Below are 16,423 nucleotides of genomic sequence, written 5' to 3' on the forward strand. Positions count from 1 at the left end.
ATTATGTGTGTGCCTCGTGGGGTGAGGTGAGGGCGAGAGTCCATGCAAGGGGACACACACAGAGAGAGAAGGACGAGTGTGTGTGCGGGCGGTGCACGGCTCTCTCTCCCTCACTCTCACGCGGCCACCACCGCAGCAGCAGCAGCACACGCAACAAGAAGAAGCAAAAGAGGGGAGGTGGTGTGGGAGACCGCGGTGCTGCTGTCGCTGTCTGCTGTGGTCTCTGTATTGCTTGATTTATTGGTGGCGTTCTCTGTTACTGCTGTGTATCTCTCATTATTATCTGCCTTATTGTCCCTGGTTCCTGAGGCGGCTTCAAATTCTGCGGTCTTACCGTTGTGTGCCACGTCATCATTGACGTCGTCGTTATTAGACTGGTCAAGGTCACTCGCATCACCAGAGGCTTTAGTGCTTCTTGTGCCAGCGGTAGGCCTTTCAGCAATAGAAGCTGCAGGGCTGCTGTCGTCGTCGCCGTCACGATGTGTCGCGGCAATTATACCAGCGTTAGATATTTCATCTGATTGCAATTCACTGGTGCTGGCTGGCAGAGCAGCGGGGCCAGTATCTCCCTCGGAATCGTGTTGTGTCACTGAGGCGGCAGTAGTTTTGGAATTTTTAGCACCACTTTTCTCCACCGTGCTTCCGGCAATATTACTGCTCTCTGTGGAGGTAGATAATGGTGTTGTACTTTCTCGACTCAAATGCGATACGTTCTCCGATGAATGCAAGGAGGATGCTCCTTCCTCGTGCTTTGTTGAACCTTTCGTTTGGAGCACCTTCGTTTCTTGTGCGGGACGTCCGTCTTGTGACTTTGAATGTTTTTCCGCCGTAATTGGTGGATGTGTTTCTTCTGACTGTAATTTGTTTGTTCCTGGTGGTGGTTGTCGTGGTTGGGGATTTCTCGTGTTTCCCTCACCTTCCGGTTGGCCGACTGCTGGCTCTTGACTCTCAGGTTGTTTGGAACGATCGCCATCTGGACTGACATTCTGTTCTTCTGTTTTTTGTGAATCCTTGTTTGTTTCCAACGTTTTCGTCACTTCCGGTGAACCTGTATGTTCCTGTCCCTCTTCTGGATCTTGTCCCGCTTCCAACATCTGGTCTGAAGAAGATAATACCTTCAATTTGACATCGCTGCCTTCGCCACTTTTATCACCAGAATCACCAACACCATCAGCAGCAGCAGCCACGGCAAACTGTTGACGCCTCCAACGGCTACGGCCATCCACAACGGCACGCACACCGTCCGTCCCTCGACGCACGCATTCCTCAACGGCGGACGCATTCGCACCGCCTCCTGTCCTCCTGTTGACTTCCTCCGCGCAACCCCTCCGCAGCTGAACGTGCCGTCCCGCGAACGAATACTCAACCGCACTGCCATCGGCACCGCCAACTTCTTCGGCCGCAATTCCAAATACACCGCACCACAGCACGCAGAGGGCACACACCAGCAGCACACGGCCAGTCATCATCATCGCCATCACTCCTGTCACTTGCGTGTGGCCTTCAGCACAAACTAACAACACGTCAACGCAGAGTGAAAGCAAAAAGAGAGAGAGAAATTATTCAACCACACGCAGCGACAAATAATAGCAGCTTGCACACACCATGGGGCAGTTAGAATCAGTGAGAGAGAAAAACAGCACACACACACAGCCACACAGCAAATAATTAGCAATAAAAACTAGAATAATCTTCCAGGCAGCTGGCCGGATCCTGAAATTATCTATGGAAACCAAACAAGTTAGGAAAAAAGGTTCGTTAGTTAATTGCTTCAATTTTTTCTTTTCATTCAATGTATAGAATTCTGTGGACCATTAGCATGGTCCTTCGTCCTCAGTTAGGATTTGAAAATTATTACTTACGAAGTGGCAGACTTTGGGGTCCTCCTGCCACAAGACCCCGCCGCTCCCCTTCGCCAAGTCCTGAAGTGTAAAAACACAACCGCGTGATATGCCGTCTGCGGGTTTTCCGCAGACCGCACGTAGGCAAAAGTTGCCTGCACTCCGCGAGAGTCCAAAAACTCTTATATCCGTTGCAGCTCCCACGTCAACGCGTGTGATTTTGGGCTGCCTTTATTCGCCGCTCCTTGCGGCGAAGTGTTGTCCACCCAAACGTCCATGGTGGATGGCAAGATGGCGGAAAAGGCCGACAAGGCTAAGCGTACCGCGCGCCTCGGCCTGCATGATAAGAAAAGGCTTCTTCTCCCATTTCCCTCCGGCAATTTTAACGTCGCCGGAGTCTGGAATGAAAATGGCTCCCCATCCATGGAGCGACGCATCCGTGATGATGGCGGCCGATGACTTTTCCGTGGAATTGATGATTCGCTTACGATTGTATTCTCGATGATGTGTCGCAATCCTTCGCCCAAACCAACCGCTGCCGACGGAACGTTTGCCGGGGATGTCTCCAGCACAATCCCCCGGTTAAGTGCGGATAATCGTTGTTGCACTGCCTTGATGAAAAAGTAGTAGTCGCATAAACGCGTGCCAAAAATGGCCGCCGCGTACAAAAAGCGTGACGCCATAACCTCCATTTCCGCGATGGTTAAATACTTCAGCGACGGCATGGCGCATACAGGCCGGACAAACTTCTCACTCAGGGATACCGCCTGGAGTGTGTGATCAAACTGTACCCCTAGAAAGGTGTACTGCGTGGCGCCCGATTCGCGGTCCTCCCCCATCGTGGTGCAACGGCTGTCCGCATTACGAAGCACTTGGGCCTCCCACAATGTCGCGTCGCTTTTCGACCCTGCAATGCGTATATTACCGATCTATACGTCGACACGCACCGATGGAGGTGCAGCCCAGAGGGGGTGAACCACCGTCGTCACCACCGCAATTGCCGAAGCAATAATAATCTGGAGAATTTCTGGGCCGGCCTTGTATCCCACTGGGAGCCGTGTGAGATCCACCAGCGTGCCGTCCTCCACGCGGCATCGAAAGAGATGCCGAGTCTCCCGCGTTAAAGAGACTATGAAAAAAGGATGCCTTTAGATCCAGGCAGGAAGCGGCCTCAGCCATCACAGGCGGCAAATAATGGGAAATGTGTAAAAGAGGAAAATGAGCCCCATAAGGGTCGTCTCTGTTCTTGTCGCGTGGCCACGCGATCCATCGTCGTCGTAAAGCGGTGGTTTTCTCCTTCACAACTGAGAAGGGTATTATCCATCCGCCTGTTATTGTGGACGAAGCGTCCTCGATAATTCCTGCTTTTCGTAATAAATGCGCGTCAGCGGTTGGAATTATCCGTGAGCCTTCGCGCGCTTTACCGGAGGAAGACGGAGGGACAGGGGACCGCCCGACGAGTCCTCAAACTTGCATGAGACTCTCCAAGGTGGCCGGGCTCAGCCGACTTTTAATCCACTCCAGATTCAACACGGGCACGTTGACTTGTTGCTGTAGCGGGATGGTTCGTTCGTCGTGTGGAGTGGCCGGACGCGTCCCTGTCGCGCGTCTCGTTATTGCAGCGGCATGATTGTGATAAAAATCATGGAAAAAACGCTCCTCCGTTCTCAACCAGGGTTCCTGCCCTTCCGCCGTTTCTCCCTTCACATCAATGCGACCAGCGACGACACCTGGGTCAGCAGTGTGGTGCACTTCCCCAAATATCAAACAGTATCCTGTGGAAGGTCGAACGGGTCGACGTGCTTCGCCAACTGTGAGATCACGTGTGGGTCCAAATTGTACGCCTCCACGGTTTGAGCAGCGTGCCGCAACGCACCCCGTTTTATGGAATGCGCCGTGGCATCCCAAGGAGCCAAAGCTCGTTTGGCTTGAGCAGTCGTCAGATTCGTGAGCTTTTCCTTCTCTTGAAGTGTCCTGCATAACTTTATAATGTCGAACACGTCCTGCCCCGTATCCTCACAAAATTAGAGGCGCGGTGGGGATCCGCCCTCGCCGTCTTCGGCGCCACGGACCAATCCAAAATTAAGGCCCCGTCCGCCTCCAGTGTGAAATTGTTGGGAGTCAAGGCCGCAATCTCGGACCAACGACTCGCCGTTATCCACACGAGTCGTAAGACAACACGTTCCTTCCAATCGGTCCGGCTGCGGATTACTTGATTCATCTCTTCCTCTGTCAAGGGGCGCGCTTGCTTCGTCTGCCTCGTCTCCGATCGCGCCGCAACTTTTTGTAGCTCCAGAATCATCATGTCCAGCGGGGTTCCATTAATTTCCAACATGGACCGCAGCATCCTGGCGTACCGCAATTGGGTCGATGGAGCCACATCTAATATTGCCATCAAAAAGGCCGCACAGCTTTCCTCGTTCATCGGCTGTTCGTGCGTGTGGCAAAAATGCGTGAATTGCCCAGCTAGGGACATTCTCTGCTCCCACGTTGACGGCGCCCACATCTCTCGAGCCACCTCGCTTGCTTTCCTCATGTAACTGGCCCAAAGCGGAGATGTCGGTGATTCGTCGTACCACAGTCGAGCGTCGTTGGCGGATAACCTCCATTGCCATTCTCGATGATTGCGTCGGGCAATTCAAAATATCGGGTGGAGCGTTGGCGGTGCGGCGCGAATAGTGGGAGGTGGCGGAATGGCTGGGGCTGCCGTCTTCCGCTCCTATAAGCGGCGGTCAGCCCTTTTGCCATTTTTTGACGGCCATCTGCGCTGCGAGTAACTTCCTCTGGTTGCGTCTCCGACGTTGCACGTGGATGCGTCGCGTCCATAAATACGGCACAATCGGCATCGCAACGATCGTTGCTGTTGCGTGCGTGGGCCGGCGCGCAGTTCGGAGATCGGGACGCTGGACTCAGTAGTCATCATCTGCAACTGGAAGGTCTGCAGTAGAGCCCTAAACAAATCAATGAAACGATCTGCAGGATCCCGCTCTATCTCCAACGCGCGCCTGCACGATACCAAACCGTCAAAGGCTGGCTGAACCTGAGCGTCCGCCTGGCGCAAGCATTTATAACTGTATGCGCTCCGGAGATTAACGAAAACTTCGGAGATGCCCTCATTCCATACACGCGGAGCCCAGATGGTGACCTCCAATGCAAGAAAATGCATCACTTAACCTTCCAAACCGGAATCCTCTTCCAAGGGGAGGGTGGGGAGGCAACGGCAAAAAAAAAGAAAAATGTGTTTTCCCGAATTGCTCTGAGAATTCTGAGTGTTGACCCGCCGTCTCTCCCCCGCAAGATTGGGTTGGGAAAACGCGGATGCTGGAACGCCCCAGGCCATCAAACGATGCGGTTGATTTGGCTGTGTGTTTCCGCCATCGCCGTGCATGCGTGGGGCCATCTGGCGGCCCTCTCCGAGAGGTGGGCACCTCTTCCGTCTGAAATTAAATCTGAGCAGTCCAATTCTGTACGTCCGCAACGGCACGGGTGTAGTCCGAGATTAATATCTGCCTTTCCTCAATGACGAGCCCTTGCTTGCCCCCAACTCCCAGGCCGCCCCCACACGATGGGCAGGAGCACTTGAGCATCGAAATTTGGTACTTGAAACGCCCGGCGATCCGCAAAGTGCCCCGCAACGGTTGAGCCCTCCCAGTGCTTGGCGATCTTTGCTGAAATCAATCGCAAACATGTCATGGTTGCAGCGACGGTTACCACCGCATCCAACGGCCTGTGTTCAGCAATGAAGGCAAGCTGCACCCGTATCTCGCCATGCCGGCGTACCAGGTCCAACACGCGGGCCACGATGTCGCCGCACTCCGTCGCCGTGTAAAAAAATCACTGCCATCACTTCACATCAACATGCAGGAATACGGCACGGCTATGAAACAAGAAATAAAAAAATAAAGAAAAGGAAAAAATAATTTCGTCCTACAGCTGTCGGCTCCCTGACTCCCTCAATCGCGGTCTTTTGGAAGACCGCACGATAAAAGAGGAAGAAATCCTGCAGTGACATCTCCGTTGCATCGATATATAAATTTATTTAAGCAGCCAGCCATCCTCGCAGGCATTCTTCTCACAAACTACCACAAAAATAAAGAGAAATTATGCGGCCCCCACACCCCGCAAAGGCCTCCAGGGGCGACGGAGTCTTCACAGAAGTAAAAACAAAATAAAAGTAAAAAATAGTTGTAGTGGTGCGACGCTGTTGACCACAATGATTCCCTCGGAAGAAAGGCGTTCCCTGACCTAAACCCTCGTAAAAACACAAAAATATAAAAATAGTTAAAATACTCCCTAACATAATTCATTATAAAAGTAATGCGCCAATTACCCTCAATTATTTCTTCCATTTTCTCTTCTGAGCCTTTTTGCTTCACGAAGTTAAAACTCCCACGACATTTTCTAAAACTTTTTTCAATATTGACACTTGGTACTGGCGCACCTCTTCCTTCCAAAACGCCGCTATTCCGCGGCTTTCATCGTCGCTCACATTATTGGAATTGTCGACATCACATCTCTGCCATTCAGTTAGCGGCATGCTTTCTGTCTGCTGCACGTAAATAATCCCCCACGACATGTCTCGGGATAATTCCTCCCAACCATTAAAATATGCCGCCAGGCGCTCAGTGAACTGCCGCACAGTGCTGGCGGTGGTGTGGTGCCCACCCGCCGTGGTCATCCGCAGCCCAACCAGCGTCATTGGATTGGACTCCGAGAAAAAAAAAGACGTCCACCAGCGGAAAGTTTGTGGCCCACGGTGTGTGCAGCACCCCGTACTTCATTTTACGGATCTTTTTTTCATATTCACTCGGCAGCAAACCTTCATCTCCCTTGGGATGCGGTTCAGGGGCCAACTTCAAGACGCAGGGCTTTGCTTGAAGTCCTGTTGGCGGCTCAAACTCCGTGAGTTTCGTCGCCATTGCCTTGGCAAAGGCACTCCCCGTGAACGATTTCAAAGCAAGCCATCCAAAAAATATTGGCAAAATATTATCCCTCGACGCCAACATCAGCTTCAAAAAGCCATTTTATTCTGTTACACTTGGGAGGCGTTCCAATGTCCGTTCCTCGAGGCAAGCAGATATCGGTGCATTGAAAATGATCACACCGCCTGCGTATATTTCCCGAACAACTTCCACAGGCTTGTGGGACGGATCCTCAGAATACCGTGGCGACTCACCTCCCCGTGAAAAGTACTCCTTCACAGTTCCCTCGTTGATCGACTGCAATGCAAACTTCACCGCTCCACAGCGTTCATTAAACGCCTCCTCATCAAAGACGTGACGTGGAATCGGTCCCAAAAGATACATGTGTTTTTTGACCTCTTTCCAGCACTCCGCTTGTTTCTCTTTGGTCTCATCACGCGTCATCCAGGCGCACATCGCCTTCACATCCGTCTCGTTGGGGCAATTCACGATGATTCGCGCGGCCTGTGGTTGCTTCGCCCACTCATCATAGTTGGTTACCTTTGGCGATGACACCGCAATCATGCCCCATCCAAAAGTAGGCGCAAAATGTCTCGGTGGCGGCGTTCCCTCCTTTGCCACACCGTGGATAATATACACATTCCCCCCACGCTCCCTCAAACTTCTCAACTCCGAGATGCACATGTCCTCATCGCTGCATCTTGTCACCGCTCTGGTGGTCTTGTCAGACACGCACGCACCTCCTCCACCAAAACAGTGGACTACCACTTGGATTTTCTCGGCATCGCAGTGCAGCAGCCGGTAGAGGAGGTACGAGCCGGCAGCCATCGACTTCCCGATCCCGGGCGTCCCAATCAACACACGTCGCTTGGGCGTAAAGTCGGTCCCACCGTGAGGGCTGAACCACGCGGTTACATCGCCCTTGACGATCTGCCACACTCTCTCCACCGCACAGTTTACAAAAACGTCCTTAGGAAGATCCTGTATCGTATTCCACGAGTACGGCCATCCCTTCTCCGAGGTGAGCACCATCAGCACGGGAGGTGCTGCACCGGATTGCTGCACAGCGTCATTCTCTTCAATAGCGTCGTCAGCTTTCCTGTACGACCATGACTGTTCTGGCCTCCCCTCATGCACCCCCATTCCCGTCACCGTTTTCTTTCGCTCCACGCCGTCCGGAAGTTCCTCCGCATGGCTCCACCTCGCATTGTGCACAGACTCGTACACTCCCTCCAGTTTCTCCGGTGCGCTCGTCGTCGTTGGGTTCCTCGCCTCCTCGGCAGCTGCATCCAAGAAATGTTTACTGGAGTTATGAACAGTTGCTTTTACCCCCGCAGCAGCCAATGACCACCCCGGTAGGTTGTTGAAACCCCTATCGCAAAGCCCGCGTATATCCTCACCGAAGGTCACTTCACCCTTTACAGCTCGCTTCATGCCCAAATAATGACCTGATGCCTGCATTTCGTTCAACGCTCCTTCATCACGGATATACTTCGTGGGGTCCTTGAAAACTCCTCCAGCAAGACATCCCGATTGGTGTCCACAACGCCCCTGCCGTCCAGTTCCCTCGTAAGAAAGTCGTTCAGCTTCATTTCATTGACGCGAACTCCTCCTTTAAACAGTACGTCTTCGATATTAGTGGAAATGGTAAACTTCATTTCTTGCGTTCCTCTTAGCCTTTCCGCTGCCTCCCGCCTCGCTTCTGTCGGTACCTGCGTGAGTACTCTGTTTGGTTTTCCCCTTACAAGAGGAGTGATCGTATCCTTTTCTTTCATAGTCCCTACGTTGCCCGAGAAAGAACACACCTTCGTGAAGAGGCTTAGTAATGGCCTCCAGCGCTTGGCACGCAGTTGAGTTAATAATTTCTTCAAGAAGCCGCTGGTCATGTACGTAATCATCCGGCTCCTGAACAAACATCTCCATCGTCACATTGTGGTCTTTCATCAACAGCCGCCCTGCCGCCAACATAATTCCAAGAGAAATCGTTCAGCCTCATGTTGGTGCTGCTCATTGGTTCACTGCGGCCGCTCTTTACTCCTCGCCACATGTCGAGCTGCAGCGCCGGAACCATCACAAGAGCCACGGCGAGGTGCCATCACAACACCCGTGCGGTGAGGCATCCCACTCGCACCGCCCAACTGCGGCCAGCAGGTGCCGCTGGCTCCAAACGACACTCGCGGCTGTTTTGTCCCGCAGTCCCAATGGCGTTGGGCGTGGCACTCGCACGGCTCGGTGGTCGGTGCGCCATGCAGCCGCACTGCAACACCTGTCGGTGAAACAGTCGAGGCCCACCGCCTCCGCAGCAACACAAAGTGCAATTGGCCACAACACCGCCACACTATCGCCCTTTTTTATTTTGTTTTATTTACTTTGTCGGTCTGTTTGCCCCATCACCGACACAAAAAATAAGTGCACACCTTCACAAAAGGGAAGGAACAAAAAGGAGGCATGATCCCACCGTCACGCCGCGGGTCAACACTCTCCTCCACCCACCACCATTGCCGCACAGGAGACCGCAGTGACATCGCAGAGTCAGCACCACAATGCGCACCGCGCCATCGTACAGTGAACAATGGGCGAGACGCAGCCATGCATCGCCCCGCTCCATTTTCCCACCACTCAAGTGTTGCGTGCCCGCACAAAGTAGCAAACACAATCAGAGCGCACACAAACCCAATCGACACCCTCACTCGCTGAAGCACATTATTCGCATGGAGTGACAACATCTAATGACACACCAGCAGTAGCTGGCTGCATGAATTTCCCTGCCAACACCGCGAAGAGACACAACAACTCTGCAGAGTCAAAGTGGCATCCCCTCGGTGTTGCCCGCAGTCCACATGGCAGGAAGAATTCCACGCACGCATAGCTCCGGACTCCTCGCTGCTCGAGTGCACATCAACTGAACATGTGAAAAAAATACCTGCGCGCAAGATGGCATTTAAATACGTGAAAAGTCGGCCTGTTTTCTCCGATGACGTCGGCGAGCAGTCCCACACAATCCAATCAAAGTGGCACGCCGGACAGAATGGCGTCCGTCAATCAATAAAAAATGCGACACTGAAAAGAAGCAGAGAAGAGTTGGCGCATGCGATTGCCAGTCCCAACTGAGGTGCCGAGGAGCACTTCAGTGTAGAACTGGCCGTCAGGCAGAGAGGACAAATAAAACAGGAGGGCAGCAAACCCTCTCGTTCAGTGTCTCCTGACCACGACACCAGAATCAAAATACCATGGACGACAAGAGCGGCAACGCCTTCTCCAAAGCATCGTGTCAAGAAGCCGCAGGACCTCAGGAAGGAAGAAGGCAGCGGCGGCAGCCACAGCGGGGGAGGCAATAAAACGGCTGGCAGGCACCTTCACGTCGACGCGCACAACACATCCGAGTGGGCCGGGAGCACAGATCGAGCCGCTCGGAAACACACGCATCAAATCCGCAAAACAAAGTCGCAGTGAATCGACAGGAACTCCCCGCCCAAAACAAATTTATAAAGTAGCGTTTTTCAAGGGGGATTCCGCTTTTCCGACGACGGCACGGACGCCTCGCAGGAATTTCTTGCAAATCTCCCTTCGCAGGTCCGCAAGAAAACGCAGCGGAATAAAAAGAGAGCGCAACGACGCAAAAAAAAAAAAATAATCCTCCTAACCGACCAGGTGGCAGGCCGCCCTCGCGCAAGTGGACAAAACACAACTTCACTCCGGTCTTGTGGTGGTGGTCGTCTCGCAACATTTTCTTCCTTCTTTTCGTCGCAGTGCACATCCCCTCCCACAAATCATTTGTTCGGGACATGTTCCTGCGGCCAAACATCGCGCTGCTGGATCCCGCGGCACAGTCCTCGGCACAGAAGTGAGGGGAGGAAGAGGGAACGCAGAAGGTGCGAGCACATCCGAATTCGGTGGCGGTCGCTGCAGTGAAGATTGACGTCCCACGCGGTGTCCCTTTTTTAGGTCCGGCCCTCACCGTGCCATGCGCTCAGCGTGCGGTGCGCCGGCCGCTCCAAACATCCACACGTGCTTGCGTCTCACCGTCGCTCCCAGCCCCGTTCGTTGGCTGCATCAGGGATGCCGCCATCCGGAGACGAGCATAAGGACGTTGCATCCAACAAAACCCTCAGAGGCACCCGGTGGGCCAACGACGACCGTCACTGCGGGATGTGCGGCCCTTCCGCCACTCACCTCAACTCGCACTTCTACGCCTCCTCGAGCAGCAGCAGCAGCATAAATACACCGGTCCACTAGAGGCCGTCACCAGCCATTGCAGGAAGACCACTGTGCCTCGGTGCTACGAAACTCAAACTGCATTGAGGGGCCACTTCGGAAAATCCTGTCGCATCCTTCCCCATTATGCGGAAACACATCCGTCGTGCATGTGTCCACCGCAGCCAAATGAATCTGGTCCAAATACCCTCCAAACCAAATTCCCCTTTCCGCACGCCATTCCTTCATTCCATGCGCCCTGACCCCTATCCGCACGTGCCCACTCACACAAGCCGCCATAGACAGATGGCAGCCGCCCAACGCTCCGGAAAAACATGCCCAGCACGCACGCGCATAACAAATGACATGCGCCAACGCACGGCACAACGGCGGAGAAGCACACACCGAAGAGAAGCGGCCCTCCACAGCAGTCGCAGCCCACCGCGCGCATCACACCCGCAAGAAGAGTGACTCGCGGTGCGCGCTCCCTCTCCCCTTCCCTCCATGCCCACGGAGGAAGCAGCAGCCACACGCAACTGCCAGCATGCACTACAAAAGAAGCATTCAAATCCACTGCAATGTGCATTGTGTGTGCATGTGCCTGCAGAAACACGAAGCAAAGAAGTATGAAAATGGAAGCAGAGTGTGTGGAAAGACGCACAAAATAAAATGCACAGCGGAGGTGCGTGGCAGAAGCAACAAGGAGAAGACCGCTCAAACTCATGAGTGCACCGCAGCCCAAGCAGCGGCAACCCACACAACATTTATTTGAAACAAAAAAACCTTCCCTTCGTCTTACACAAACCCCATCACACAAAATAATTATAAATGAAAAAGAAATCGTCCATTACTGTTCCACAAATTTGAAAAAGCAGCCGGCTGCCGTGTGGCCACACCAAACTGTCTGCATATATTTTGCCCGCAAAATAAAATTAAAAGATATTTAAATGTCTTTCAACCGTCCGACCCTCTGCGTGTCCGTACATCGTTTATATTTCACGGGGTCATCTGCGTGTTGCTGCTCCCCTCAGCCCTCTCATCGGCGCGTGAGTGCGGCCCGCAGAGCACAGTCACTCGTGTGTGTGGGGACTGAGAGAAGCACGCAGACATGGCGGCAGTCGCGTCACTCCATCGGGAGAGTGAGCGCAGCAAAAACAAAAAATCTTAAAAACACGGCGGCAGGGTGTGGCTGTGTGTGTGGCGCTGCGGGTGTCTGCCCGCCCTGGCCGCAAAGAAAACAAAACAAGAGGGAAGAAATGTGTGCTCCGCCCCACAGGCCCTCGTCGCACGCCCACACGTCACGGCTCCCTCAGCGCGCCGTTCGTCGCGGCCCCTCCTCATGCGTGCAGCAGGCGAGGCGCACAGGGCCGTCGTCATGAGCGTGTCGGTGGGTGTGCGAGTGGAGCAGTTGGGCGGAAACACACGGCACCCCTCACAGGAAGAGTGCGGCAACAAAAAAAAGAAGGAAGAGTAGAAAAGAAAAAAAACGTCCATAGTGATTGCCCCAAAAGCAAAAAAAGGAGGTGATTGATTAGAAGAAAAAAGGATCGAAAAAAAAAAAAAAATGAATTTTAAAACAAGAAAGAAGCAAACATTAAAATAAATTTAAAATACGCAAAAAATTAAAGGTATCAGAGATATCAGTTATCGGGGAAGTAATTCTGTGCTCGGGAGGTCGCAGGTATTCCACGCGGCAGCCAGTCACTCCTCACTGAGCCGCAAACCCCCACAGTCCCAACAGAAGCAACAACGATGGCAGCAGTCCGCTCCCACGCACAGTGCCGGCATCGCTGTTATTCCCCTGCGACAAATTTCCGAGGCTGCTGTTGAGTGCCGTGGCATTTACTTCCCTGTTATGTGGATGGATTCCCTCCTCTCCCTTCTGCACATCCGTTCCTCCTTCTCTTGTCTCCATCGTTGGCTCGCCATCAGCAGTAGAACCGCCATCCACGGTTTGAGCTCCATCAGAAGATTTTCCTGACGCCGCCTGCTTTACGGATTCCTTTCCTGCTGATGGAATACTGAAAGTGGACACCGCTGATGTGGATGCACCGCCACTGCCCGCACCACTGCTCCCTATCGGCTGCCCCTGTTCCGTCCGATGTGTTCCGGCGGGAGTGGACGAAGTTCCGGCTATCTGAGCAGTTGCGGCCACCGAAGGGATGGGAGATACAACGGAAGCAGAAGAAACTGTTGAAGGCGTCAACGGGTCCTCTTTCAAAGGTGGAGTGGGGTCTTTATTCGGGTTGAGGGCGCCAATCTCTTCGGAACTCAACGGGCGGTTGTACAGCAGGACGTTCGTCACCGTCACAGGCACGCCCTCTTGGCCCTCTGCGCTGCCTCAATCCCCTCCAATGTAGAAGTGTGAGATCCCTTTCGAATCCGTGTTTTCCAAGTTACATTGCGCATCTCCCACACGCTGACCATCGACGTACGCAGAGCTCTGGTTGCCGTTCTGTAGCACAATGGCCAATTGGTACTGTGTCTGTGACTCCCAAGTGCTGCTGAGATCCTTGGTCACTGTACCGCCGCACAACAACTGCCACTTCCCTTCTTTGTTGTACGACAGTCCCAGGAGCACAGTCTTCCCATCCTCATTCATCTTCGCACCCATCAATGGAATGGGACCCTCCTGCGGCACCTTGTGGATGGACACCGTCGCCACAAGAGTGAAGTTGTGGTTCGCAAAGTGGTACAGCTGATTATCCCCTTGCCTGCCAACGGGCCACTCCGCCCACGCTCCCTGGAAATTCACCCCATCTGAAGACTCTGCTTTCTCTGCTTTCTCTTCTGCCGCCCCTTCTTCCGCTCCCTTCACTGTGGCGTTCACCCCGAGGTACTCGTCCTTCCATGTGTCACCAGAGAAGTTGCCGGACAAAAAGCCAACCAGACCAGCCGTGATCTTAACAGTATTGCTGCAGGCATTGGCAGGTGAGGCATCCTTCTCAGAAAGGCACAGCTTGGAGACACGTTCGTCCACTTCCTTCCAGGTCGTCAGCACATCCTTCACCCGTTTCAGCTGCGCAGTCAGAAGCACAGAGACCATACCGAGTGATGGTGTCTCCCCTCCGCCTTTCTTCTTCTCGTACAGTGCAATCAACTCACTATTATCACTACTTTTGTACAACAGGGAGCTGGCGGCAGCGTCCTCAGCTTCCCCGGATACCGGCCCAATATCAGCAATGTGCGTATTGTCCGTCAGCCAAAGATGGAGTACGCCCTTTTCATTTTCGGTACCATCCTTCTTAGAATATACCGGCAGAGTAACGAGCATCATATTCCTGTTATCTTCAACACCGTCAATCTTCGCTGTGATGAAACCGCTCCCAACGTGCTTCTCATTTCCCTTGTGGTTGTTGCCCCACACGCGCGAGAGTGTCCCGAGTGCCTCCGTCCACGAATCCCCCTTGTCACCGGACTCGTACACCCTGCGGCGGCCATCATCACACGCAGTCATCATGATGAGTTTTCCCTCCCTCCACTCTACGACGGAGGGATCACTGCAGCCATCGGCAGACATCCCCTTCGACAGTGTACAGCTTGCAGCATCCGAGAAGTATATGACCAGCGAAACGGGCTTTTCATCCTCTACGGCCTCCTCATTCTCCTTTTTCGTGCCTTGCACTGGGAACACAAGCGTACCGTCCCTCATCTTAATACCCGATCCACCGCCGCCAATCAGCCGCTTCAAGGAGTTGTGTTGGTCACCTAGAGTGCACGGTACACCGTCAGTATCGTTCCAATTTATTTTGTTACCGCCTTCACCGACCTCACCCTTCACCAGCAACATTCCCGATTTGATGTTCTCAGTCTCAGCCTGACAGTTAGCGGCAGCTTCATGGCTGTGTTTTCCAACAAGCATGTAAATATTACTTTCATCCACAACTGCGGTTGGTCGGCTCACATCTAGTTTTTTTGCCTTTCCAGAAGTAACTTCCTCCAGAACTTGTGTTTTCTCCTTGGCATTCTTCAGCACTTCCTCCGGTTCTTTACCCTTTTCCATCGTGAGAAGTTGGGATGTAATGCCAGTAAAACATTTTCCATCCTTGTTGCACTGCGCCTCGGCAACGGCAAACACATCACTCTCCACTTTTAGAAGGCCGGGAACACCCAACGAGTCCACAGTTACATCACCCTCATTCTTGACGTCCTTCCATTTATAATTTGGACCTGACAGACCATCAGAAGCCGCAGCCCCACCAGTGATGCAGCACACCATCACGACAAGGAGGAGCAGCAACGTGGAGGTAAACACACGCCGGGACATGTTGGGCCTCTGCGGCTCACTCTCTCCTCCTTCCCTCCCCCTCCCGCTGGATCCGGTCACGCGGCGACGGTTGTGTGTGCGGGGTGCCTTCACTGCAGCAACACGTGAGAGCATATAAATATGTGTGTGTGGGCGGTGTGTGTGTTGTTGGTCCTTTCAGAGCCTTCGAATTTCACAGTAGCGTTTAGCGCTTGTTTGCTTTCTTCGTAAGAGAGTGAAAGAAATGAAGAAAACAGGATAATAAAAAGAGGCAAGAGAGTAAGCACCGCCACCTACAGTGAGTGGCACCATCATCCCCGCCGCAGTCACTCCCCACAACAACAACTCACGCACACAGACACACGGAACGAGGAGGAAGAACAGTGCACCGGGAACACACAGCGACTGCCACCACCACCAGCAGCAGGAGTCACGGCGGGTGTGTTATTCGTCAGCGCGCACACACCGAGCAACAGCCAAAAAAAAGTGAACCAGCAGAATGCAAAGGGCCACGGCCGCCCTTCGCAGCACCGACACGCTGCCACCCGTCGTTTTACTTTTGTCCCTTCCAGCTCACATCGCCCCGCACAGCCAAACGATCCTTCGGCCGACGGACCCACAGCGGGAGATACACATCTGCACGTGCAGCTGCTGGCAGGAATCAATCAACAGTTGCCCCAGGCATCTCCAATGTCACACCACCCAATCGACTGCACGCCACCAAAAACACGCCCGCAGTACATCAACAAGATACATCGCGGTCTCCCGTCCTCCGTCCTCGCAAGGGCCGCCGCATTCAAATTCGTGTGCGTGCATTCTCAGCGTTTTAAACACGGCATGTGTGTGCATGTGCTTGTGTGTTTGGCAGCGCCTATACTTGCAGAGTGACTGTGCGGCATAAGAGAGTCTGAAGAAAGCAACGGCAGAGAGAGGCAGATAGCACACACGCAAATTACTCACACCATCACACACACGCAGCCCGCGGAATGCGTGCACTCAACCACAAAATCAAAAAGAAAAACAAAACAAAAAGCCGAAGCGTGGGACGACCAGTGCACACACTCTCATTGCTCCCGTAAAGCAAAACACACACACAGAGGGAGAGAGAGAGAGGTCGCCCACTCAATGCAATAAAAACAAAACAAAACAGTTACGGTGCTCCGCCCATGCAGCCAGGCAGGACGGCAGCGGTGCGTGTCGTGCAAAAGAGAGCACCAACG

The 16,423-nt window shown here is 53.3% G+C and overlaps 2 protein-coding genes and 2 pseudogenes across 2 annotated transcripts, besides 8 other annotated features; all 4 read right to left on the reverse strand.

The window, feature by feature from the left end:
• Positions 1–12,415: part of a sequence feature (areas not merged during assembly with more than two copies in the genome that could not be assigned to a particular haplotype) that runs on past the window's edge.
• Positions 117–1,478, reverse strand: Tc00.1047053508219.110 (mucin-associated surface protein (MASP), putative; the record flags this gene model as incomplete). The annotated part of the gene is made up of 1 exon (XM_810818.1): positions 117–1,478. One exon carries the CDS (start codon positions 1,476–1,478, stop codon positions 117–119), a length of 1,362 nt encoding a protein of 453 aa, XP_815911.1.
• Positions 1,666–5,925: a mobile genetic element.
• Positions 1,686–1,906: a mobile genetic element.
• Positions 5,743–5,922: a mobile genetic element.
• Positions 6,176–8,767, reverse strand: Tc00.1047053508219.140 (annotated as a pseudogene).
• Positions 11,103–11,681, reverse strand: Tc00.1047053508219.160 (uncharacterized protein; the record flags this gene model as incomplete). The annotated part of the gene is made up of 1 exon (XM_810819.1): positions 11,103–11,681. One exon carries the CDS (start codon positions 11,679–11,681, stop codon positions 11,103–11,105), a length of 579 nt encoding a protein of 192 aa, XP_815912.1.
• Positions 11,228–11,410: a repeat region.
• Positions 12,416–13,410: a sequence feature (heterozygous, Esmeraldo-like haplotype).
• Positions 12,494–12,568: a sequence feature (A-rich).
• On the reverse strand, positions 12,666–15,338 carry Tc00.1047053508219.170 (annotated as a pseudogene).
• Positions 13,411–16,423: a sequence feature (areas merged during assembly that could not be assigned to a particular haplotype. This can correspond to areas where the two haplotypes were merged or to regions with more than two copies in the genome that were merged during assembly.).

The sequence above is a fragment of the Trypanosoma cruzi genome, genomic scaffold, assembly GCF_000209065.1.
Source record: "Trypanosoma cruzi strain CL Brener 1047053516723 genomic scaffold, whole genome shotgun sequence".
Lineage (NCBI taxonomy): Eukaryota > Euglenozoa > Kinetoplastea > Trypanosomatida > Trypanosomatidae > Trypanosoma > Trypanosoma cruzi.